Here is a 26,589-nt window from a genome sequence, read left to right as displayed (position 1 = left end):
ACAGGCACGCAAACGATCCCGGCCCGCAAATGATCCCCGGACCGGAAATGGTCCCAAAATTAAACCGCAAATGATCCCCGGACGGGAAATGATCCCCAGATTGGACCGCAAATGATCCCCAATCGCCTCATCATAAATATAGAATGGAATGGACTCAGATTTGGACAGTGGATATCAACTTTATACACAACAATTTTTTTTCTTAATAACACTAGTCGTTATGTTTAAACTATCTGCATGCAAATTTCACATCTTTAAAAATTATAATATAGCAGCACAGTACAACAGAACAATTTACCTATAAACTGTAACATGCATGTATATGATTTACTTGTACCATTACAATGCCTAAAATGGGCAAGAATTGTACGAAACTCTTCCAAATTAAAAAAAATTAAAGAGCGGGTCGGACTTTTGCTAGATTTTTTTTTGTTTTGTTTTTTGTTTTTCGAAAAAGGAAGGAGAATCGGTCAATGCGCCTCAGATGGCGGTCAAATCTCGCCCATTATCGTCGCCTTTGTTCTTAATCGGATCTTAGTCTTAAGCATAACTTTTTAGCCTCGGTCGTCCAATACGTTATCGTGTAATATGTTGATTTTGTCTTTCGTTTTCGTTTTGCCGCTGATTGGACTCCCAGTCTTTCTTTAATATATATATATTTTTTTTACAAAACATACTGTCGTCGGCTTGGATCTGAAGAAGACCATTGTCCCCTCATAGACGCCTAGGGAATAGCTGTCAATTTTTTCTGCATTTTAGGCAAATTTGATCTTCAGTAATTCGCCCTTCTCCATACTTCAATTTTAATTCTTCGACTGACATCTGTTATTTTTGTGTCCACTTGCTGAAGGCTATGGAAGTTGCTTTGATGGGCTTCATGGCTCACCAAAGGAATGCTGTCGAAATCAGCTTCTTCTTGTCTATGGTTACTTGGGTAGATTAAAGATAAGCCTTCTGCAACCGGAATTTCGAAAATGTTCACCAGACCTGATAAGGCAACATAATCACCTCACTCGCGAGTAATCCGGGGACATCCGTCGAGGGTGCGTCTTCCACCCACTATGATTCACGAATTCTCTAAAGTGAATGCGTTCGGGATGGGAGTGGCTGGGTTTCTTCGGAGAAAGCTCACTACATCAGTGCGTGCGGAATTGTGGTACTCTCTGAAGAGGCTTTCCCATTCGAGTAAGTTGGCCTGTTCCAATTAAGCACTTTTGAGTTGCACTGTCAAAATTTGTTTCGTATTGTTCGCCCTATTTGAAAACTGATGAAAAATTTCGTACAATTCGAGTACATTTTAGGCGTTGTAATGGTGTACGTAAATAATGTACACAGGCATGTATGTTCCAGTTTAAAACTAAATTGTTTTCTTGCACTGAGCTGCTACATTATAATTTTTAAAGTTGTGAAATTTGCATACAGATAGTTTAATATATTTAATATAATATAAGATAGTTTAAATTGTTTAAATATAACGACTAGTGTTATTAAGAAAAAAAATTGTTGTGTATAAAGTTGAAATCCACTGTCCAAATTTGAGTCCATTCCATTCTATATTTATGATGAGGCGATCGGGGATCATCTGGGGATCATTTCCCGTCCGGGGATCATTTGCGGGCCTCTACAGAGCGAATCAAGGAATTGTGGGTTGTATGTGGTTGATATAGTGAGCAGAGGAGCTACGCTGTTGTTGGGAGCATGGTAACGAAGAAAACAAGTTTTCCGAGTATGCCTGTGTCATTTACTGATTAATACATCATTCTCATTTATTCACCAGGCTTAACATATCCATCACATAATTTCCATTGCGCATATTCCACACATTGACATTCCAATCCTAACAGTATGCAGGATGTTTGTCCCATGAACCTAGTTTAATGGCCTTAGCTCCCATGAGTCTCCTGTAGCTCAGTGGTAGAGCATCTGAACTAGTAATCGGAAAATCTTAGGTTAGACTCCTGATAACAGACACTCGGATTTTTTCCGAGTATGCCTGTGTCATTTACTGATTAATACATCATTCTCAAGAACAAATTAGTCGAATGAAACCCGTTCGTTGATTTCGTGTGGATTAGGAGTGCTGAAAAAACAAACAAACAAAAAAAAAAAAAGAACAGCAATAAAACACAAAAACAAAATCATGGCCTTATCTCCCGGAAGCTCACTTGTTTTGTGGCACGCAGTAACATTTCCTTCAAGGAAGAGAAATTTAATGGAGGAAAGAATTGAGGCATGAAAAAGAACATTTGCGAAGATTTGCGATCGTTTATTAAAATATAATGACATACTTGAAAGACCGGCTTCACTTAGCTTTTCAAATTTGATGAAGTCACATGCAAACTACCAATTGCAAAGATTGAAAGATTAGAAGAACACCATTTTACATTTTTTCCCAGTAACTGGAACTTTTTGTGAATGAGATATTTGAAAATGGTGCGCCATTATTGCAAGGACGTTGTATCGTCTGTTTTGTTCGGCTTCTTGGCAACGACAAAATGGTTAGACTGTAAGCTGTCCCTTTATGGATAGTAGAGCGGGAGAGCTAGAAGAGTGACGTGAGCCAGAAGAGCACTGCTCGGTCGCTTCAATTTGCCCGCCCCACCTTTAGAGAGGAACTGCTATCAGCGTACAAAAACGGTATATTCTTAGTTAAATTCTTACAGCTTTTAAACAAAATGAACCGAGAATATGAAGATCAGCATTTCTATTAGCAAAATTATCAGATGATAAAAGAGGTATGGGCTTGAGTTGAATGGAGTTTATTGGTTATGTGACAATTTACATGTATAATCGGAAATCATAGATAACCCTTGGAAGTGGAATATACGAAATACATATTTGAACTGCGGATAAAAGAAGAAATAATCATCTCTGTATAGTGTTATGTACGCAGATTAAGTAGTTGCGAAGTGAAACCCTGAAAAAAAATTCAGGATTGAATATAGGTGGATTGCATTGCCGCCATGTTGGTGGACAAAACAAAAGAATATTTGGTCACGTAGTTTGCGTATAAAAATGGAAGTTAACTCCCAAAGCTGAGGAGAAAAATCTTATTATTCCTATCCACCAACTTGGCCGCCATGACGTCACAAGCAATCCTCCAACTCAAACCTGATTTTTGTTTTTCATGTTTACACTTGGCAACAACTTAAGCTGTGCAAATAACTGCGATGGTCATTCACTTATTATAGATTACTCCTTATACCTCCTTAGATTGCCTTAGAACTAAATTAGGATAAATTTAGTATCTTCGTTTTCAGGTGAAGGGCATTTCGCAAGTCTGCTTTAAGGACTCACGAAAGCGTTCACCGACAACTTCAAACAGGGTATTACTAGTCCAGATAGCTAATGGAACTGCATTTACAACTGCAACTAATATGTGTCTTTTCCACTGTCTTCGCCAAACAGCCATGACAGCCATATTCTGAAAGTGAGTCTCAATGCCTAGAGAAAGGCTTGTGAAAAACCACTCAATGACTAGCTGAACTGAAACATGGACGGCAAAAGACTGTATTAAAGTTTGAAGGGAACTGTTTTGTAGGTAAATAAGTTGATACAAGTATAAGTAACCGTTAACAGCCACAATTGCAGTTGATTCAGACAACATGCTCATAATGGCGATATCAGCCATTAGTCTCTCACGGCGAGGAGTACGAAAACTTCCCCAAGGAGCTGATCGTCTTTTCCGTAGAGTGTGACAGGCGTGATCAATCAAAACCATTGTGCTTCGTTCTACGACTTCTGCAGCGCCGTGAATTATTCCAAGAATAGCGATGGATCTTAAGCTGTCAAGTTCCGCTTGTAAAACCCTAAATACAACCGCTGAACCGATATACAGTGGAGCCAACAAAACGTAAGAATATGCTGGATGAGTAATGTTATATAACCGCTGAACACAAATTCGGGTGATTGCTTTGAAGATGACGGCAATGAGAGGAGAAAATATGGCGATTAGTAGTTTGCCTTCTTTATTTTCTTCGCTGTAAACAGGATAAAGATTTCCGGCTATTAAGCTACCGACAATGAGAGGTAAACAGCCTGGTACGATCATTTGGAAGAACAGCGTCAACTTCTGTTTTGTTGACCGAGGGCAGAAGTGATTCGTGATAATGTAGACTTGCAAACACACACTTATTAGAAAAAGGGCATTGAGTGGATCCTTATTAGAAATCTTGGAGTGAGATATTCCAAGGAGTTGTAAAGAAACACGATAAAGAGTGTCCAAACAGTATGTCAGGAAACACAGCAAAAGAAGTCGTCCTCTCACCCCAGTTAACTGGAATGGGCGAAAAAGAAATAAAATATTTGCAAAGTACCAAATGTAAAGAAAGGCACAGGAAATGACACTTGAAATTGTTCTCAGCCATTGCACTTGTAACGGAATTAACTCTTTTGGTTGAAATTCACAGTTATGCTCAATTTTGTAACAGAGGAAAGAAGTCACTATGTATACTGTACCAACAAAGCAAGCGGTTAGAAGTGAAATCAGAGCTCCCATGTACAACGATTTACACACTGTTCGGATAGCGGACGGTCTAAATCGCTTCCACGCCATGGCTCTATCTTCATCTTTCTGATCATCCGGGGTTTCTTCGTTTTCCTCGAGTGTGCACGCATCAATAACCCTTACATGAAGATGCCTAGAAGTTAGATAGTCCAAACATGTGGCCTCTCTGTCGCTGTATTCTTGGTAAATAAGTTCATCAGCAGGACGGTAATACCATTCTCGGCCTGTGCTATTCAGTGGATTGTATCCAAAAGACTCTGCAGTGAATTCAGGTTCTTCTGGGTTGTAGTGCTCTGTCACGCCTCTTGTAAAACTGAACACGACGTGACCAAACACCTCTATCAGTGTACTGCTACTCATTTGAACGAACCTGGCACTTCCAGCTTTGTAGTCCTGGCCTCCAAAAAAACTTACCTTTTATCCGTTCTTGCTCCGGAAATATCGCTGAAGCATAATATTGCTTTTTCGGTATTGCTTTTGTAGTGCGCATACATTAACTTGGTACAAGCAAAGACATTTTATTTTGTGTGTAGGTTTTCCTCATCTTATCAATCATCATCATCATCATATCGTCCTAAAATTCTTTATTTAAACTGGAATCTGAAGTAGTTCTACGGGCTAGTGTCTTAGAGTAAAATAAAATATTACAGTGTGACAAAAGTAAGTATGTATTAAATTAACTCTGCTTCATCTGTATGTGCTGATGACCAGCTAACATCCTGTTTAAATCTTTGTCTTTATCATTCATTCATTCATTCCAACCGGATACAATACTGCCTTCCCAGCCAAGAGTAGAAAGGAACAAACAATTGAGAACATTAGGTTGCCTTATTCCCGAAAGGGGAGCAAGAGTTTCCGCAAAACGTATCAACATCGTGGTTAGGAGTTAGCTATGCTCTTCCTGTAAACAGCTGGTTTGATTTTTAGGAAAGCGCAACACGTATTGAGAACTATTATTGTACTTTTATATCGCTGAAAGAACGTAAACTGTTTCATTTTCTCGTAGCTTATTTTGAACACGCAGCATACTCTGACTGGTCTGCGTACATGTTAGCTCTTGCTAGAAATAGCGTGCTTTTGTTGTCGACAGGATTTCTTTATTTGATATGTGGTATCATGAATGGTTTGCTATAGCTCTTTTTAAAGGGCTTGTGGTTTTGATTCAGCGTTTGCCTTCCAGTGAAAAGATCATTCGTTTTAAAGCTTCAGGTGCTGCAGATACAAGAAATTTTAAAAACGTTCATCTGAATACTCGACATTTAGTTGTCTTGCTCTTGGGCCAGAAAAAGTAAGTTTTCTCTCCCCCCCCTCCTCCCCCTACCACGGGAGGCTTGTAAATAGTCTCCTGGTGTAATAAACTCAGCATTGCAAATGGATTTAAGGAGAGGATGGAGGTACGGGAACAATGATTTCTGGAAAGGGCTTTCGAAAAACGTATCGATCTCGTGTTGTTAAGTTAGCCATATTTTTTTCTATGAACAACACCTTTGATTCGCAGCCAGTTGTCCCGCACCAGTTGGGATTCTATTCTTGTGCCCTTGTTAGTGTAAATTTAGAAATGACCAATTTATGCTTTTATAAATATAAGCCCGAAAGAGTGTAAACTGTTTCATTTTGTTGTAGCTGTTTTAAATTAGGAATTTTATATGATTTCTCCTCCTAGAAATAGCGTGCTATTATTGTCTACTGGATTTCTTTATTTTATATCTGGCATCATGAAATTTTAAAACGGTCATCTGAATACATGATGTTTAGTTGTCTTGCTTTTAGACCAGAAGGATGAATTGAGCTTTTTTGTAGGTTCTTTATATTTGTGCTCAAGTATTCTCTCACCAACCCCCCTCCCCCCTCCCACGCAAATGGGTTTAAGCAGGGGAGGGAGGTACGGGAACAATGATTCCCCCACACGTAAGAATAGAGATAACAAAAAATGGAGCTTGTCCCAAGGCTTTTGGCTCTGAATGAAGATTTTAACCACGCTCTTGTTTAAAGCCCAGATCAATTCCCAAACCGATCCAAAATTGACTCTTGATCTGTTGGTAATCCACTCGTATGTTTCCATTTTTTCCTAAGTATGCAATTTTAAAACTATTTGAAATGGTTGTCTACCAAACCTCTGTGTATGCGCAGTGGTGTAGTTGTAAGCGCGTTGGACTTTCGATGGGATGGTCGGAAGATTGGAGGGTCGGTGGTTCTAGGCTAGGTTGGTGTCTTCATTTCTGTGTTGTTTCTTTAGATAAGAAACTTTCTTCCACATTGCCTCTCTTCACCCGGGTGTATACCGCTGACATAATGCGATGGACTAGCGTCTCATCCAAGGATGAGCACAAGTACTCTTCTTTTTTCCCCCATGCTATTGAAACCGGGTTAACCGGTTGGTTCGTGGCCTTGATCCGTGAGGATTCTCTCCGGGTACTTCTGTTTTCCCTTCTCCTCAAAAACCAACACTTCTAAATTCCAATTCGATCTGGAAAATGTCCCCAACTAGTTCTCTGCCCTAAATACATCGACACTCATTGACACTTAAATAAAGTGATTTATTTATTTTTAACCTCCGGCCCTGTGGGCCACTTAGGCTCGCAGTACGACGTTACCTTACCTTTAGTTACCTACCAAACCACTGCGTTGAAGACTTTCCAGTATTAATTTTCACTTTTTGATACACCCACATTCAGCAGTAAATTTTAATCAGTGTATCTTCTAACTGGATGTCCTAGCTTTCAGCTGTGAATTCATTTTGGAGTCGAAATTCAAGCAAACGTTCCATTCAGTTGAGTAACTGATTCTCTGTTCTCGTGACTGTTCAGGGAAAAAAAAATTTCTGTGAGTATCTACATGTTCACATGGTAGACCCTTGCTACAGTCCAAAGCTTTGAATTCATTCCTGTACGAGATGGAAATCCTATACCACATTCACTTAAGGAAGCAAAACACCTAAATTTGAATGAAATTTGAAGAGGTTTTAAGAAGGGATAGATGAAAGAAAATGATTTTTGGAACACTAACAGACAATTGATACCCACGCAAGAGCACCCCAGGTTGCTGGTGGACTAACTTGGTATCCGTGTATTAATTATTTACTTCAAATTCCAATTTTAAAACTTCACTAAATCTCCAAAATTTCTTATTTCTTTTAATTTTACCAATCTTTCTAGCAAAAACTACTCCTCCCAAATATACCCAAAAATCACCCAAAAATTCACAAAATACCCCACAATACAGATTCATGATATGATGATAGGGTTTCAGCATTGCTTGAAACGCGAGCGCGATATTTCCATTAAAGCCATGTCAAGTGGCGGAAACCCGCAGCCTTTGCGGGCGTTTATTTTTGTTTTGAAATCCTGCTATTGTTAAATGGCACACACTCATTGGTCAACTATTTTTATCGGGCATTTCCCAAACCCAGACAAGAGATTTCCGCCGTGTTCTTGCCTGGTCGCTGCGCAAACGAATTTGCGGAGTGAAAGCCCGGGTATTTTGATTGAAAGCACAAGTAAAGGAAGTAGATGAATTATTTGAACCAGGATCACCTCAGGAAGTAAATGCTTACGGGTCTATCGTTGATCGAACAGAATATTTGTTTCAGACGTTTTTGCGTAAAACGTTTTGCTTGTACTTTACCATTTTCGTCTCAATAGAACGCCAGAGACAGGTCAACATAAGTAACATGCCCATGTAAAGGAGCATGTGCTAAGAAGCGTGGACGAGGGCACTGTTTGTGCAAAGGGGCGAACATGGATTGCTCCGCCCGAGTTGTCGTTGCAATCAGACGAAATGTAAAAACAGGGTAAGCTCTGGCAACTTAAGCTTCTCCATCCTTGAAAATTTGATGTTTATTTCGTTATATCTTATTTTCCAGGCAAGTGAAACCCGTAGGAAGTGGAACCTGCAGGAAGCAGGCCATCAACCCTGATTGGGATTACAGTTCCACAACGAAGCGCAGTCCTCCGAAGCTCAAATGCAGGTAGGCAGATGACAGCAAAGATGTTTTGTTTAATGATGAAAAGATGTTCAAAAATAACTCAAAATATAGCTTTCAAACGGACATGCTTTCCGCCCACATTTACTGCTGAATCGAAGACTACATCTCAGCTGACTATTCATAATATTTTATGCAAAGTAAACAAAACAGACATTATGCCCGAAGGGGATTACTTGGGTCAACACCCCATTATACTCAATTCCGTCGCCAATTATATACCCCATCTTAGTCACTTTTGTGAAAATGTCAAGTTCACGGTCCCTACTTTCAACCCAAACCCCAAGAAAAAATTACTCGTCAGAATATTCTTACCCCACTACAGCAACTCTATTCAAAATGCAGCCCCAATGTATTCAGTCCAGTTGTGAATATACTACCCCATCCACCGGTACACTCCAAGTAGCCTATTAATGGAAGTATCACCCAATATAATTAAATTATGTCAGAAACCTACATTTCGTGCAATAAAAACCTGTGAACATGCAAAATGCTTTATTTTGAATAGATGGCAAATATACTAACTGGTCAAGTTTTACTCTGGTGGTTAACCAGTGCTCATCTTTGACCTCGACGTATTTTTAGACCCTGAAATATATATTTTTTAATTCAGGAATTTTTGGCTCCTCTCCTTTGAGAAGACATAGAATATCTTCCAAGAAACGTACTGGCAATGGGAAGAGGCAGCTTGGATTTTGCAAAGAAGCTGTTGCCAAAGAATATCTGTCTATTACATACCAACATATCGTAACAGTGCCTAAGTTCCGCTACATAGATGTCCAAAGACTGACAAAGAAATATAATATATAGAGAAATATATATCAGGTCAACGGTGCTTTCCCATTTGAAGTAACTCTAGCTACAAGCCCCGAACGTCGAAAAATTTACAAGGGTCTAGTTATTAAACTTTGTGGTTGACAGGCTGGGTCGTTGGTTTATATGTGCACACAAAAAAGAAACTAAATAAAGAAATGCAAAAAAAATTAGTAATCATCGTTAAATACTTCTGCATGAGCGTGCAATAACAAGGACTAGATGTTGAGCTACACGTGTGAAGTGTTTTTTAAACTGGCCTCAGAAAAGATACTGTACTCGTGGAGGCTTTTGAGGGAGATACTGCATGTTCATTGCCAAAGTAGCTGGGAGATAACTTTGACCTTGTTATTCATAAATCTACTTTACCCCACTCTCAGTGCAAGTAACTTACACCGATACCTTTCGTTGCATTAGAGAGATTTAGCTTCGCGTTTACTGCTAACGCCAAACGGAAACGCCAAGCCGCTGTTTGTTCTAAAATGCATGAACTTGTATTTCTCGTACTCACTTCTCTCTTTTTCGTGTTTGCTCGATAGCTGTCGCCTACTGGGTGGAGATAAGCTTAAACCAAAAAAGCTTCATTGTTTTTCATCAAAGAGAAAATTTCAGCCTGGCGTTTGCCAATTGCCGTAAACGCGATGCTTAATCTCTCTAATATTGTTTCACCAGTTTTTCTCTGAGACTGAACAATGTTTGATTCACGAAAACGGCATTTTACAAGGTTTGTTGGCTTCAGGAAAGCGTCCGTGTACAATTACTAATAGGTTAGTGCTATTCCACGTAGCCAATGGTACTGCATTCACAATGGCAGCTAAAATATGTCTTTTCCATCGTCTTCGCCAAACGGCCATGACAGCCATGTTCTGGTAACGTGTCTCGATGGCTAGAGATACGCTAGCGAAAAGCCACTCAATCACCAGCTGAACGGAGGTATAAATTGCAAATGACTGTAGCAAATTGAAAAAGGACTTGTTTGGCAAGTAAACAAACTGATACAAGTACAGGAAACCGTTAACAGCCACAATTGCAGTTGATTCAGACAACATGCTCATTATAGCAATAACAGCCATTAGTCTCTCACGGCGAGAAGTACGAAAACTTCCCCAAGGAGCTGATCGTCTTTTCCACAGCGTGTGACAAATGTGATCAATCACAACCATGGTGCTTCGTTCTATGACTTCCGCAGCGCCATGAATTATTCCAAGAATAGCGATGGATTGCAAGCTGTCAAGTTCCGCTTGTAAAACTCGAAACATGACCGCTGAGCCAAAATACAGTGGCATCAATAAGACATACGAAAATGCTGGATGGGTGACATTATATAACCGCTGAACACAAATTCTTGAGATTACTTTGACAACGACTCCAATGAGAGGAGCAAAGAGTGCTATTATCAGTTTTCGTTCCTTGTTTTGATTGTTATATTCCGGATAAATAAATGATGCTACCGTGATATAAATGAGGAAAACAACACTCCCTGGAACTATAAGTTGCAAGAAAAACATGAACTTTTCTCTTCTTCCTGACCGTATGCAGAAGTGACTCGTTACAAAATAGACTTGCCAAGATACACTGATGAGAAAGAGAACGTTAAGTGGAATCTTTTGGAAACCTGAGATGAAGGAGGCAGATGTGCCAAATGTTTGTAGGCCAACGCGATACAGTGAGTCCAAAGAGTATGTCAGGAAACACACAATGATAAGTCGCCTTCTAACCCCAGTTAACTGGAATGGGCGAAAAAGAAATAACACATTTGCAAAGTACCACATGTAAAGAAAGGCACAGGAAATGACACTTGAAATTGTTCGCGTCCATTGCACTTGTACTGGAATTAACTCTTTTGGTTGAAATTCACAGTTATGCTCAATTTTGTAACAGAGAAAAGAAGTCACTATGTATACTATACCAACAAAGCAAGCGGTTAGAAGTGAAATATGAGTTCCTGTGTACATCGACTTCCGTACCGTACCAATGACGGACGGTCTAAATCGTTTCCAAGTTCCTTCGTTTTCCTCAGGTGTACAGGCATCGATAACCCTTACATGAAGATGCCTAGAGGTTAGATAGTCCAAACATGTGGCCTCTCTGTCGCTGTATTCTTGGTAAATAAGTTCATCAATAGGATGATAATACCATTCTCGACCTGTGCTTTCCAGAGGATTGTAACCAAAATACTCTGCAGTGAATTCAGGTTCTTCTGGGTTGTAGTGCTCTGTTACACTTCGTGTAAAACTGAACGCTATTTGGCTGAGCAACTCTATCAGTGTGCTGCTACTCATTTTGTGAATACATTTCTACAATCGTAGAACTGCAGCTTTGTAGTCTTGGCCCTTGGCTTCCAAAAAATGTTCCCTTTTATCCTTTCTCGATCCGGAAGTGTCGCTGTAGCTTTTGGGCTATTGCAGTGCGCCAAATTATTAACCTTGTACAAGTATAGACTTTTATTTTGTGTTTACGTTTTTAATTCTATTTATTGACTTAGTGCAATTCATTGATTTCTACTACTGTATTGACTGCCACGAGTAGATAGCTTAACTGAAAAATAACTGCGAAAGGGTGGAAAACGTATCAACCTCGTTCACTGTTAAGTTAGCTATGCCTTTCCTGAGAACATGTTTGATTCGCAGCCGCTAGTCTCGCACATATTGAAATCTATTCTTGAACTCTTATAAGTATTAATTTAGAAATGAAAAAAAAAAAAGCTTTTATACTTTGAACCCTGAAAGAGTGTAAACTGTTTCATTTTCTTGTCGCTTTTTTTTTAAACTTGGAACACCCATTCTGCGTTCCTGTTCGCTCTTCCTAAAAAAAGCATGCTATAATTGTCTGCTGGATTTCTTCATTTTATACATGGCATCATAAATGAACCTGGCAGTCAAGATTCAGCTTTGCCCTTCGTATGAAACGAACGATCGTTTTCAAGGGCTCCAGATACAAGGCATTTTGAAACTGTCATCTTAATCTGAATACGCCACGTTGAGTTGTTATGCTTTCACACCAGGAAGATGTTTTAAGCCTGTTTTGGAGGTTCCTCATACTTATACTCAAGTTTTCTCCCTCCACATCCCCCACCCCCCTCACCCCCCAAATCAATGTTGGCTCGTAAGTAGGGTAGCGAAACATTGTAAATGGGGTGGAAGGGGCGGGGGGGCAGAGGGAGTATGGGAACAACGACTTCCTCTTGACGTACGATAGAGAAAACAGAAACCAAGACTTTTGTCCATGAATGCAGGTTAACCACGCTCTGGTTTCATAAGCAGATTATAACCCAAACTGTTCCAAATGGGCTCTTGATCTGTTGTTAAATACAGGTTCGACTGTATTTGGATTTTATTTCCGACATTTTGTGTTCGTCTTGAATGGAAACTGTCGTTTAATCTCTCGACATTTAAGTACTAGTTGTTATAAAATTGAGAGGCTTTGTAAGGACTGCTTCATTTTTCACGCACAGATCGATGTGAAATCTTGCTGAAAGGAGAATATGGTCAACTGGTATAGTGTTTATTATTAATGGGGCCAGGTAGATAACTTGGGACAGGAGGGAAACGAAGATGAACGGAACAATCTACTGAGTTTACAAGATACGAGAATGAGTTTTCGTACGAAATAAGAATCTTGATCAGATAGAGTTCCCAAATGATCTCGTAAGGACTGTGGCTGGTGTGACTCGTTTCCAAATAAGATTTTGATTTCGTTTCAGGTTAGCGAATACCGAACTATAGGGGTAAGGCGAGCTGAAAGGTAAACACTTCAAGAATTTTAAAAGTTCCATAAGTTCCTTTTAAAAAAAAGTTTAAAGGAACTTTTAAAGGAACTTAAAAGTTCCTTTAATTTCCCTTATCCGGAATCCCGATTAAATTTCCAACTCGAGAGATCACAACCTTAGGACAAGTTAGGTGTATCCGCCCAGAAAGGCAATGAATGCTATTGATATTATAAACAACACCAAAAACAACAATTTAATTCTTTACAATCGCGGTTAGCAAAGACTATCTATCCATTCCTGATCAGGATATATATCTTCGGCAACAGTACTCAGATGGTGCAGAGTATAGTGCTCCAGACTATCCGGTGTTCTTGTGTCAAATTCGAGTTCAGCGACGGTCAGTACTCTAGTATTTTGTTTTTCAATAAGCGAAAATTAAATGTAAAATGAATAATGGAAATTACTATTTCTGATCGTGAGAAGGTAAAGAGTGTTGTTGTGTAGTCGTTATAGATATTGGGTTCAAGCTCTCCCATAAATGGTCCTTATTTCGCTCTTCTAACAGACACCAAATATAAATATCAGAGGACCGAAAAAAGTATCGGTTGAAGTAAAAATGTTTGACAACTAGTCAGATAAATTCACTTTTAATTCTGCTAAAAAAATCTCGAGTAATAAATACTGAAACATAAGTCTATTATCCAAATCATTACACTACAAAACGTGAATTGCGACTTTCTTTCAACTAGTAAAACAAATATGGAAAGGTACATATGTAATAAAGATTACCAGAATCCAAAGACTTACAAAGTCTGAGGACTGGGTCATGCATTTTTAGAAAAGAAGAGTAATCTTAAAAATATTTGAAAAAATCTTAATGAACACTTAAGGTAAGCTGGTCTAAAAAACCTAGCATTATAAACTATGGGCGTTAGCATACGTGCAAGGAAAATACTTTTTCTATAGCGTTCGGTCCTGCAATTGACCAAGCACGGTATGTTGCTGTATCGAAGCGAACGGCCGTGAACACTAGCTCGGGATGGCGGGGTAAGATGGGCGAGGTTGGGAGTGCGGCCACTGGATCTAACGAAGGTCCTCATGTTTAGTTTTATCAACAGAGTTGCTGAGGTAGTTTAGCCACCGTAAAGAGATTGGAGTGCTGACGTTTCGAGTGTTAGTCTTTCGCCAGAGCGAATCCACCACAAAACATCAGCACTCGAAGCTCTTTACGGTGGCCAGATTACTTTATCAACTCTGTTAATAAAACCAAACATTCGTTTCCACTCACCGACGCAGCACCACAGTTTCTTTGGAAACTCACCCCCTTCTCAATTTGATTGAGTTCGATACGAGAACAGGACGTTTGAACCGGATCTTACATCTGCATCCATCTACTTTACCCGGCTGTCCGTGGCCGGTTAATGCAAACAGCTTCTACGGAAATCCTCTCGTTGAGGTTTTATTAGTTTTAGTTTCTTTTTTGTTTGTTTGTTTGTTTGTTTGAAAATGGTAATTGTTACGTTTACTTAAGAAAACGGCATTTTACAAGGTCGGTTTGATCCAGGAAAGCGTTCGTGTACAATTACTAAAAGATTAATGCTTGTCCACAAAGCCAATGGCACGGCATTTACGATGCCTACTAAAGTGTGCCTCTTCCATCGTCTTCGCCAAACAGCCATCACAGCCATGTTCTGGTAACGAGTCTCAATCGCTAGAGATACACTGGTGAAAAACCACTCAATCACCAACTGAACTGAGGTATAGATGACAAGTGATTGAAGTAAAGCGAAAAAGGACTTGTTTTGCAAGTAAACAAACTGAAACAAGTATAAAAATTCGTTGACAGCCACTACAGCAGTTGATTCAGACAACATGCTCATGATAGCAATATCAACCACTAGTCTCTCACGGCGAGGAGTGCGAAAACTTCCCCAAGGAGCTGACCGTCTTTTCCATAACATGTGACAAACATGGTCAATTAGAACCATAGAACTTCGTTCTAAAACTTCCTGCGGCGCCGTGAATTATTCCAAGAACAGCAATGGATTGCAAACTGTCAAGTTCCGCTTGTAGAACTCGAAACATAACTGCTGAAGCAAAATACAGCGGCGACAACAAGACATACGAATATGCTGGATGGGTGACATTATGTAACCGCTGAATACAAATTCTTGCGATTACTTTGACAACGACTCCAATGAGAGGAGCAAAGAGTGCGATTAACAGCTTGCCTTCTTTGGTTTGATTGTTATACTCTGGATAAATAAGGAAAGCTACGGCGATATAGACGATGAAAACAACACAACCTGTAACAATCAATTTAACGACAAACGTCAGCTTTTGTCTTCTTTAGCGTACGCACAAGTGATTCGTTACAATATAGCTTTGCCAAGACATACTGATAACGAAGAGAGCGTTGAGTGGAACCTTGAGGAAGCCTGTGATGACGGAGTAAGATATACCAAATGTTTGAAGAGCAACGCGATACAGTGAATCCAAACAATAAACAAAGAAGCAGGTCAATATCAGTTTTCTTTTAACCCCTATTAATTGAAATGGACGAAAAGAAAGTAGAAGAAGTACAAAATACCAAATGTAAAGGAAAGCAGCGGCAATCATGCCTGTAACACATCTCATCCATTGCACTTGTTTTGGAATCAATTTCCTTGGATGAAATTGACATTCGAGTCCAAACTTATAGGATACGTAAGAGACTAGCATGTATACTATACCAATGATGGTGGCAGTAACAAGCGAAATCAAAGCTCCAATGTACATTGATTTAAAAACTGTGTGGAGAACAGATGGTCGTAGCCGCTTCCATGCCATGGATCTATCTTCATCGAGCTTTTCTTCGTGTGAGCCTTCATTTTCCTCTGGGGAACATGCGTTTATAACCCTTACATCTAGATTCCTTGACGCAAGATAGTCAAAATGTGTGGCTTCTCTGTCGCTGTATTCTTGGTAAATCATCTCATCAACAGGTTGACAATACCATTCACGACCTGTGGTTTCTAGAGGATTGTATCCAAAAGACTCTGCAGTGAATTCAGGTTCTTCTGGATTGTAGTGCTCTGTCACTCCTCGTGTGAAACTAAACACGATTTGACCAAACACTTCTATCAGTGTACTGCTACTCATCTCAAGCAATCTTCGTTTTCTCAATTTTAGAGGTTCCCTTTCCTGAGACTCTGCAAAAACGTTGTAGACAGTACCCAAGGACGCCGTGTTTATAAAGGAGACATTCCTGCCTTATGATTGCTGGGAATGACATTGCCACTTACAGGAAAAGTAACCGCAACTGGAAAGGAATGAAACGGAAGCAAAGAGTTCTTAATGGAGCTGAACCGGCTTCCAATCTGTCGCGGTGAGGAGAGTTAGCTCTGCGACACTATAAATATAACATCTATTCTTTTGATAATCATCGAAGGACATTTTGCCAAGAACGGTTATTTCTGTTTTGTCCTTCAGCTGATGTGGTGGGTGTTGTCACAGCAAAAAATCTATTTTTGTATGTTATTTATTTCAGTTGGAACGAGTTTTATTTTTTATAATTTTCTTGAATAGAGGAAGAACATGCATGGTTTAATATAACTACATGAATGAAATAAAGTTAGTGTGGTAGTATGACTTCTCCAAATGCCTTAGCAAATCATTATATTGTCTGAGTACTGAAATAACTTAAAATGTTTATTGGAATGTCAGTTGTTTTAAGAAGCTCATGGTGGTATTTCCTGTGAGTCAAGAAGTGTGTTTTAAACGAAGCTTTTCATTAAAAAAGAATATCCGTGGCTTAGTCAACCTGACATAAAGTTCCAATTTAAGTCGTATTGCCAATAGGAAGCTACCTTAAGACGCGATGGTTTCAAAGGCTAAATATGTTGTTGATGAGGTAAGGAATATACTAAGCAACCTGAACTTTCCAAAATAAGTCAAAGGGAATTGTGGAAAGTGAAATTAAAACGTTAGACGCTGTCTATCCGATCGATTTTCTTGATCAAGATAGGATGAATTCTCTCTTGGCTTGATCTATTGTTCCTTTTCAAGTCCAGGGATGGCCTTATATCTACTGACACAAGAAAATTCCTGCGCTCCCTTGAGCCATGTTATCGAACTAGGAAATATGATCCCAATAACTATAATCAATTCATGAACACAATCAAGATTATACAAAATCATCTTTTTTTTTAGGTCTGCTGAACTATGGGTCCTTGTCATGGGAGATTAAATCAACCAACAATTCGTTAACTATGTTTAAAACTAATCGCCTCCAATTTTAGCTGTCTACAAAAAGAAACCCTTCAGTCCTCCATTCGTTAATTGTGATTGTTTTTAATTGTCTGCTGTGTACTTGTGTAATTGCCTATTTTGTAATTTTAGATTATCTTACCTTGAGGGAGTTGGGTCACAATTGGAAGCTCTGTTTCTTTCTCCTTTCACCCCCCTCCCCACCAACTTACTTTTGATTTATTTAGTATTAGTTAATATATGGTTAATTTTGTTATTATCTCTTTTTGTCATTGTAATTGTTGTGACAAATGCATCAAACTTAACTAAACTAAGCGATATCCGCTTTTATTAGATCTGGACTCAACCGTACTTTTGAATCATCAACCAAACAGCACTGTGACCGGATGCCATAGTAGGTGATTCTCGGTTCTCTGGGTAGCTGAATCGGTTTAACGAAAATAGATCGCCTCGATTTTATACGATGCAAGAAACGTATGAGTGTTTGGATAGGAATATCCTATATAATGTTCATATAAACTATTTTCATATGCGGTATCGTTTTCTTTCTGCAACCAAATGGAAATCAACAATCTAATTCAATCATGTAATACAAGAATTAGCTTCTGGAACGAAGGAAAATTCTCGATCCAGTAAAGCCTGTTTACCATTCACTATGTGAGCGAGTTAACTTCAAAAAAGCCCGTTTTTACCCCTGGGCATGGCAAGTTGAAAAATGCACGTGTTGCAATGTCTCAGTGAATTGAGTTTTTTCATGCCCAGAATAAAGGCACTTGTGAATCTTTCTCCTTTGTAATTGTTTAACCCTTTAACCCCTAAGGCAAAACGACATTTTCTCCAGATCCAAGACTTCAAACTCCATGTCCATGTATGATATACCATTTTAAAGCTACTCATGAGTGTATTTCATAACTGATATAATTATGAATGAGAAAAGTTATGGCTTTGAGATAAATGGCCTTAAAACGTAAAAATTTTACAGTTCAAAAACGTCCCAATCCTTGTGTATATTAGGTGTACCCCTGAACTAAGCTTATTTTGCAGTTCTCAACAAGTTCATTAATGTGAGAGATGTCTTAAGACCCACAACGTCTAGGGGGGAAAAGTTGAAAAGTCATGAGGGTGGTCAACCATATCATATATGGGAGGGGGTTATGGTTTTTTTCTTTTAATGAGTAGATCTTCACAACACCATCTTGGTGTCAAAAATTCATAGAAATCTGTCAAATATTGAAAGAGTTATGGCATTATGTGCCATTTGGCACTCTTAGGGATTAAAGGGTTCATTAATTTTATGTAGTAACGTTGTTTTAGTGTCGGGTCCTTCAGCTGTAATCTTATACTTGTTAGTCGGATCAAGGCTATTTACTTGTTCACTGAACTGCGTGATTTCGCCCTCGCTCATATTGCAGATAGAGAATATATTCCGTATACCTTTTCCACAATAGTGGTCGGTCTGCCTTGATACTGGCAAAGAAAGGGTTAGAGTTTCCAGTACATTTTCTCTAAAGAAGATAGCTTAACTTCCCATGCAGATACTTTTTGAGGAGGAGGAGAGAGTTTCAAAGGTCGGGAGATGATCAGTTTCTGGCAGATCGATAATTGGGACGTCATATGTGATCAGGATATAAAGCGCGATTCTTCTTTGTGTCTCTTTCTATCATTTCATCGTATTAACTTTTACGCAGGGTGGAAATTAGTTTCAAAGTGCCTCTGCAGTGGATGATTGAGCTATTAGCACTGATTTAATCTTTGATTCACTCTGACCTGAGTTTTAATATTGTTTTGATTTGGAAATTTGTTTTTTCCAATGAGCAAATGTCTGGGACAACTGCGACGACTACTTTAATATCATAAATCAACTACTTATGATATTCCTTAACAGTTTCAGTGAAATGCAGGAATAATTATGAAATACTCGCATCGAAAAATAATTGGAAGTGGTTCGTGACTCTCCCTTGTAAAAAGTTACCATACCTGTTAGCTGTTTGTTATCTTTATTCCCGGGTGAATATTGTATGACGTTTAAACTGAAATCTATTGGAAGTCGGACTTACTAAATGGGAGGAGGCAGTTCGACGAGAAGGAGAGAAGTCGAAGTTTTCTCCGTTTCTACGTTTCCTGTAATAAACAACAACAGAATAGCCCCTTCTACCCACGATGAATTTTTAGGGCCATTGCCGGTATCGAACTAGTATGTACGTTGGTCTCACTCTTATGAGGACCTTCGACCTCACTTTCTTGTGAGAATCTCACAGAAACCCCTGATGGTGGCGTTGTCCTGTTATTTGGTTACGTCAACAAGTAGAAAGCGTTCGTCTTACAAGGTCTCCATTCGGTTGATCTCATTTCCCGCTAATCATTGCAGTGTGAAGATCTCTCGTGAGAGTCCAAAAAATACCTTTTTGTTTGCCTGAATCTTACCGGAGAATCCCATTTTTAGTTGTTGGTCGCAGATGAAATGATTGTTATTAAGGCCCCATTCACACTAATGCGTTTAAATACGCATACTTTTTGATACGTTTTCGCCTATCATCCACTCAAAGTTTGGTTCCAAACCGTTATTGTTGATAAAAAACGTCACGATCAAGAAGCATGGGACCTAGGAACGCATAATTTCAGTCTCTTCCAGTACAGTTTAAATTACAGATATGAGTCAAGTCTGGTTTCTGTTCGACTTTTGGGAAGTAGAGTGTATTTCTTGTTATTCATTTCGTTTATGAGCTGATTTATCGCGATTTCTACCGGTTTTTAACGGCGCTTGATTGAACAATCAGACGCCACTAAAATGGAAAGTATGATTTCGGTCAACCGTGAAAAATAACATAAGAACTTTATTTTACGTGGCACTCCACTTAGCTAAAAGCTACTTTACAGGAAGCCCACAAATAAACAGATAAAATTACAAAAACAAAAAGAAAGATGAAAATTAGCTAACAATCTAAAATCTAAGAGTTTAAAAATCTAAAATATCCAGGCAATCCAATCATTCATGTAACAATACATGTGTGAGTACAAATTAAAATTTACAATTTCAAAAGCTAACCACGATAATAACAATTTTAAAATGCTGCATGACGAATACTTCTTAAAAATTCCTTTGTGCTCGGCCATGGCGCGAATCGAGTCCGGCAGCGCATTCCATGTCTTTGCAGCGAAGTACCGAAAAGACCTAAGACCATGCTTGGTGTTTCTTACTTTGGGCAATGAGAGCATGTTTGTGCCCCTTAAGTTATATTTTGTGTCCTTTACTTTGAGTAAGTTTGCAATGGGGGTCGGTGCCCTCTCCTGGAAGCAGCTTTTTATTCAACTATTATTCAACATCCACCCGGTTGTGATGATCTGAACTGATAGAAAAAGATTACCAAAAAAATTGGCTTTCGATAGTCAAATTATGATTGTTATTTTGTTGGAAATTAAAACAAAGCGATAATTCTTATCAGTCTAACAATTGTCATGTAAACGGCATCTTGCAGGGTTTATTTGATGCTTCGCTGAGCCGCCCATGTACAACAGCTAACAGGTTAGTGCTAGTCCAGAAGGCCATTGGTACCGCATTCACAATTGCCACTAAAATGTGTCTTTTCCATTGTCTTCGCCAAACAGCCATGACTGCCATATTCTGGTAACGAGTCACGATTGCTAAAGATATGCTGGTGAAAAACCACTCAATCCCCAGTTGAACTGAAACATGAATGGAGAAAGACTGCAGCAACACTAGGAGTGAATTATTTTCCAAGTAAACAAATTGATACAAATACAAGTAGCCATTAACAGCCACAATAGCAGTTGATTCAAACAACATGCTCATGATGACGATATCAGCCATTAGTCTCTCACGGCGAGGAGTACGAAAACTTCCCCAAGGAGCTGATTTTCGTTTCCACAACGCATAACAAATGTGATCAATGACAACCATGGTGCTTCGTTCTATGACTTCTGCAGCGCCATGAAGTATTCCAAGAAAAGCAATGGATTTCAAACTTTCTAGATCCGCTTGTAAAACTCGAAATACGACCGCTGATCCACAATACAGTGGCGATAATAAGACATAGGAATATCCCGGATGGGTTATGTTCCATAACCGCTGAACGCAAATTCGTGAAATAACTTTTAATGCGACTCCAATAAGGGGAGCGAACAGTGCTATTAACAGTTTGCCGTCTTTGTTTTCTTGTTTGTTATACGCTGGATAAATTAACGAGGCTACGATGAAGAAAGTAAAAAAGCAGAAACAACCTGGTACTATCATTTGAAAGAACAAAGTCAGCTTCTGTTTTGATCGTGTGCACAAGTGATTCGTTATCAAATACACTTGCAGACATTGATTAACAAGAAACAAAGCGTTAAGTGGAATCTTTTGCAAGTAAGAAATGTGGGAATGAGATATTCCAAGGGCCTGTAGAGCAACGCGATAAAGTGAATCCAAGCAATAGAATATGCTACACGCCAGGATTAGTTTTGCTTTTACGCCCTTCAACTGAAATGGGCGAAAGAGAAAGAACAGAAGTGCAAAGAACCAGATGTAGAGTAAAGCACAAGTGGCAACACCGGACATTGTTCTTATCCACTGCGTTTGTTCTGAAGTTGTGTTAACGGGCTGGAACTGACAACTGTGCACAGTTTCATAGGAGAGATAGGAGACTAGCATATATAAAAAACCCACTAGAATAGCAGTTACAATCGAAATCAAAGCTCCAGTGTACATCGATTTACATACTGTGCGGACTGCGGATGGTCGATGTCGCTTCCAAGCCATGACATTATCCTCACCTCGCTTATCGTCCAGTGCTTCCCTGTTTTCAACTGGTGAGCATGCATTTATAACTCTTATATTAAGACAGCTAGATGCTAGATAGTCCAAGCTTGCAGCTTCTCTGTCGCTGTATTCTTGGTAAATAAGCTCATCTACAGGATGATAATACCATTCTCGACCTGTGCTTTCAAGAGGATTGTAACCAAAAAACTCTTCAGTGAATTCAGGTTCTTCTGGATTGCAATTCTCTGTCACGCCTCTTGTAAAACTGAACACTATAGGACTGAAAACCTCTATCAGTGTACTGCCAGCCATTTTGATCAGTGAATCAGCGCTACACTATCACAGTGTATGTTTCTCAGTTTTCAGAGGAAGTGCTTTATAAGCTCAGATATTTATAAGGATGACGAAAATGAAATTCTGCCAATGATTGACATCATATTCCAGAAACCAAAAGTGTTGATAGACCTTCAGTTGATAGATAATTCCCAGACCATTTTTAAAATAATTCCCTCCAGATGTAAAACTTCTACGAAAAGAATAAGTTGATAGAAACCTGTTGTGAACAGGGTAGATAAACGACAGAATCTCGTGGTCTACTCGGTATCACATGTGGCGCCGAGATCTATAATAACAAGGAGCGATACATGGCGTTTATTCACGTTCATCAAGTCTTGTTTTACTTTCAACAACGCAGTTTCAGTGCTATTATTTGTCCGGTGAGCATATTGAAGCAAAAGGAAAAGGTGGTGCAAGGACATATGTTTTTGAAGTTGATTAGCCGGACAGCATACTCGGTCAGCTTGGATATATATTTTTTTAGAGATTACTAACGGTCCGATCTAGTTTTCTTTTAAAGGAGTGGAGTCACTAATTATGCTTTTCATTGTATGTATGTAAATCTTTATTTAAACACGGAAAATCATCAGTTAAGGTTAAGTTAAAAACTAAAACTAATTACAACTGCTTTACAAGATTGCTGTGTTGGAATCCGATATATCAGCTACCTTGGAGAGTAGCCAAATTAAAGAGAAGTATTATTTTCTTCATCACAGCAACATGACATCGAGGCAGTCAATGAAGAGTAGTGTAAAATGGGGATAGGATCGTAGACGCAAGATTTCTCTTTTTAAAGAATCTGGCAGGTTCCTTTTCTTTCTCAGAAAGACTTTCAAATGTATACGACAGTGCATATCATTAGATAAACCATGCAGCAAAATAGCAGCAAAGTAATTTTGATGCCGTATGGTAAGTAAGTAAAATCATTATAGTTCATTATGAACCAAAGATCTAATGTCAACAATTCTTGTGGCAGAAATAATTTCCAAAGTTATTCGCGAGTGTAATAGTTGTCAGAATAAGGGAGAAAAATCACTACGTGCTCAATCTTTGACAGATTTTTACTAGCTGTGAACAACTTCCGCTGATTGGTGATGTTTTCCGTGATGAAACGTTGATTATAATCCTGTAAGGACTTCTTCATGAGAAATCTGAGAAAATTTAAATAATTCCTTCTGACCTTGAATAAATGGATCCGGGAAGAGGTTTAGAATACCTCCAAGTTCATTCAGCAGACTGATTGCGACACTTTTCAGCTTTAATGCTATCGGTAAACCATGGAACACATGGATGAGTCGTTAGTGATCTTGTCTAACGAGAGAGCATGTTTGTCAAGCATCTTAGACATGTTAGAGTTACAAGAGCTTACAATGTCATGGATGTTTTCAGGAGTACGCGTCAGTAGCTACGATTGAAACGGGTCTTTCTTAAAGGACGTCATAATGGCTCTGACGAGCTACCTAAATGAGCTAATTCAGTATTGCGAGTTGGCTTGTTGATATTAAAATCACAAGAGACAATACAGTAGAGACAATACAGTGGTTAGAGAAGAAAGGATTGGGGTCTAGCAAGCGAAGAGAGTTGGAGTCGGACGATCTTGCTATGATCAGATATAGTAGTCCATGGGCCAGAGAGTGAAACCCTCCCCCCATCTCGGGATTTTTGCAGACATGTATCATTTTAAACCTCTACCCAAGGGTATTCCAAAAATCGACGTTTTCACTTGATCGATTCGTGGGTGTGGCCGTACGGCGCCATTCTTTTTTTTTTTTTTTATTTTTTTAATCATAGTGCCACAGGCTACCCAGCCCGGAATTTTACAAACATTCTCGTTAAAAGCTATTATCCATGGAATTAACACACAAAACTACGCATACTTACTGTTCACCATCCCCTCTGTTAGATGATACCCCAACGTTCACTTTTAAGCTTCAAAGTTGACCACTGCGCATGTCACAAAGTTCATTTAGCTTATACCTATCTAGACTGTCAGAGATAAGAAACCGCTCTGATTTTTTGGAAACTTGTTTCAGACATAACAGTAACGTTTGTCTCTTTGACATTTGCAAAATGAATGAAGCACCTCGCGGAAACGTTCTTTTTACTTTTGATTTTCGTTGCTTTAGAACTTTTAATCCTTAAAGCCTTTCCATTTTTTTTCCTCCTTCTCCATTACGCCTGTCTGTAAAGTTAAAATCCTTGATCGTGCCAATTTATCTATTGAAAGCTAAAACAACAATCAAAAGAATTGTATAAAACATCCAAAGCTTTAGGTCTCTGGTAAACAAACTTTATTTATTCATTTATTTATTTAAAAAAAAGAACCTGTTATGTACATGTTCAAAAACATATCTTCATTGTTTGTTTACTTGGCATGAATGTTTTGTTGTAGCACTTCATTGCCTTCCATCATGTGCAAAGAGACAAACATTACTGTTATGTCTGGAACAAGGTTCCAAAACATCAAAGCGGCTTCTGATCTCAGACAGTCTATGGCCGGTAAAGACAGGTTAGACGACATCTGCTCAAATATTCCAAGCAAATTTTTACCAGCCAGGTAAGGATACCATAGGTCATGCTATCAACGCTTCACAAATGTTTTCGACCAGTGAAACGCAAAAAGCCGGCATCTAGCAGCAATTCGGAGCCCGGACCGGATGCTGTCAAAAGGCACAGGTTGACAGGAAAGTCGACATCAACACCATCGCGCCTAATGCCAGCTGATAGGTACCTTCTGCGACAAAAACCATATACGGAAGTCCGGAAAAGAGGAGCATCTAGTCAAGCCGGTGTCACAAAAGCAGTGGAAGATTCAATAAAGAGGGCCGCAGAGACAAAACAAAATGGAGATATTCTGCTGAAGATACAGGGCATTGACTTAGTCGCCAAAGAAGCGCATTACCATGCTTCGTGTCGTAAAAATTACACTCGATCAGTAAACAGCTAAGAGGTCCTCAAAGAACAGGAATCAAATGAGGCCCCGGCAGCCATGATGGCAACTCACAAGGCTGCTTTCGACAATCTATGTGAGCATGTTAACAAATCAATCATATCAGGAGGTAATGTGGAGAGTTTGTCGATGCTTCGTGAGTGGTACCTGGCTTACATCCTACAAAACAGTCCTGACTGCTATAATCCTGATAATAAACTAGGGAAACTTAAGTTAAAGTTTGTTAAGCAGTTTGGAAGTTCAATCCAGGTTTGGCAACCAAATTACAGAAGCGAGTTTGTGTATTCATCAGACATCAAAACGGGGGAAGCAATCGGAGTGGCATTTGAAGTGGCGGCTTCTAAAACCAAGCGACTTTAAGAGGTAGCATTCACTTTTACGAAGAGCTATTCAAAGTGCGCACATCGAATCTGAAGAAATGCCATGGCCTCCATCAGCAGATTTTCTTGTGAGTGATAACGTACTACCACCGCCATACCTTCAAGATTTTTCTGTCCGGTTTACTTGCCGTAAAGAAAGATAGTTCTGCAAGTTGACAAAGACTGATATCTTCAGTGTGCCCAAGATAACTGTAAAGCGGTTACCAATGGACAGTGGACGATGCCAAAACACCTACTTCTTGGAATGACTTTGAGGCACTTGACTGGCAGTGCTGAGATTTTAACGCTGATTAATCGATTTGGCCATTGTGCTTCCTACTCGCGGGTTCTTGAGCTAGAAATAGCTAGGTGCAAAGCTATTGATAGACAAGAAGGTGTTATTCCAGCCCAAACATGAACGTAGTCACCCACCTGTGCTGGGACATCTTCGACTTGAGGGAGGAAAAGCCAGCGGGCGCAGGCACAATACATACTGCTCACGGCATTATCATTCAGGAAGTGTCAAAAGATACAAGAAATGATACAGTCACTCCTACAACATCTGATCAACCTCGAACAAAGGGCCGATCTGTTCGATGTTCCTCAGAAGTATGATGCCTGATACTGTATTAGAAAGCGCGGATCTGTTCTGAAATGTACATGGGGAAACTGGGTGACGAACATTAACCACTTTTACTACTTGTAGCACAATGGTCTGCTGACGATGGTGACGCGTAACCATTCGACCCCATCACCTCACGAAGAGTAGCAGTTAATAGTCGATACGTTGCGGACCACAGCCAGTGACTACATAGTGAGACAAGCAAATCATACTGATTGTTTACAATGAATGTAAAGAGGTTGCAATCTATTAAATCTAGTAAAGGTGCGTAACTGCTCTGTTTTATTTACAGCAAGGAAACATG

General features: G+C 39.3%; 3 protein-coding genes and 1 pseudogene across 3 annotated transcripts; all 4 read right to left on the bottom strand.

The window, feature by feature from the left end:
• Positions 1-2,367: 2,367 nt before the first annotated feature.
• On the bottom strand, positions 2,368-5,047 carry LOC146487942 (uncharacterized). The gene has a single exon (XM_085124235.1). It carries the CDS (start codon positions 4,865-4,867, stop codon positions 3,257-3,259), a length of 1,611 nt encoding a protein of 536 aa, XP_084980361.1. The 5' UTR covers positions 4,868-5,047; the 3' UTR covers positions 2,368-3,256.
• Positions 5,048-9,816: 4,769 nt separating this feature from the next.
• LOC146487941 (uncharacterized) lies at positions 9,817-11,645 on the bottom strand. Its single transcript, XM_085124222.1, has 2 exons — positions 11,266-11,645; positions 9,817-10,974 (listed from the first exon to the last, which is right to left on the bottom strand). Exons 1-2 carry the CDS (start codon positions 11,582-11,584, stop codon positions 10,004-10,006), a joined length of 1,290 nt encoding a protein of 429 aa, XP_084980348.1. The 5' UTR covers positions 11,585-11,645; the 3' UTR covers positions 9,817-10,003.
• Positions 11,646-13,635: 1,990 nt separating this feature from the next.
• LOC146487940 (uncharacterized) lies at positions 13,636-16,618 on the bottom strand (annotated as a pseudogene).
• A 3,457-nt stretch (positions 16,619-20,075) lies between these two features.
• LOC146487939 (uncharacterized) lies at positions 20,076-23,019 on the bottom strand. The gene has a single exon (XM_085124205.1). It carries the CDS (start codon positions 22,328-22,330, stop codon positions 20,714-20,716), a length of 1,617 nt encoding a protein of 538 aa, XP_084980331.1. The 5' UTR covers positions 22,331-23,019; the 3' UTR covers positions 20,076-20,713.
• Between the last annotated feature and the right edge of the window lie 3,570 nt (positions 23,020-26,589).

Source organism: Pavona decussata, unplaced genomic scaffold (genome assembly GCF_977016875.1).
Source record: "Pavona decussata unplaced genomic scaffold, jaPavDecu1.1 SCAFFOLD_12, whole genome shotgun sequence".
Lineage (NCBI taxonomy): Eukaryota > Metazoa > Cnidaria > Anthozoa > Scleractinia > Agariciidae > Pavona > Pavona decussata.
This window is presented reverse-complemented; position numbering and strand designations above follow the sequence as displayed.

Bases quoted from the DNA above. Each gene is read 5' to 3' on its own strand.
- LOC146487939 (XM_085124205.1), bottom strand. From the start codon at position 22,330: ATGGCTGGCAGTACACTGATAGAGGTTTTCAGTCCTATAGTGTTCAGT.
- LOC146487941 (XM_085124222.1), bottom strand. From the start codon at position 11,584: ATGAGTAGCAGCACACTGATAGAGTTGCTCAGCCAAATAGCGTTCAGT. The intron at 10,975-11,265 runs GGAAGTCGATGT...CATACTCTTTGG, and splicing joins GTCCGTCATTGGTACGGTAC to ACTCACTGTATCGCGTTGGC.
- LOC146487942 (XM_085124235.1), bottom strand. From the start codon at position 4,867: ATGAGTAGCAGTACACTGATAGAGGTGTTTGGTCACGTCGTGTTCAGT.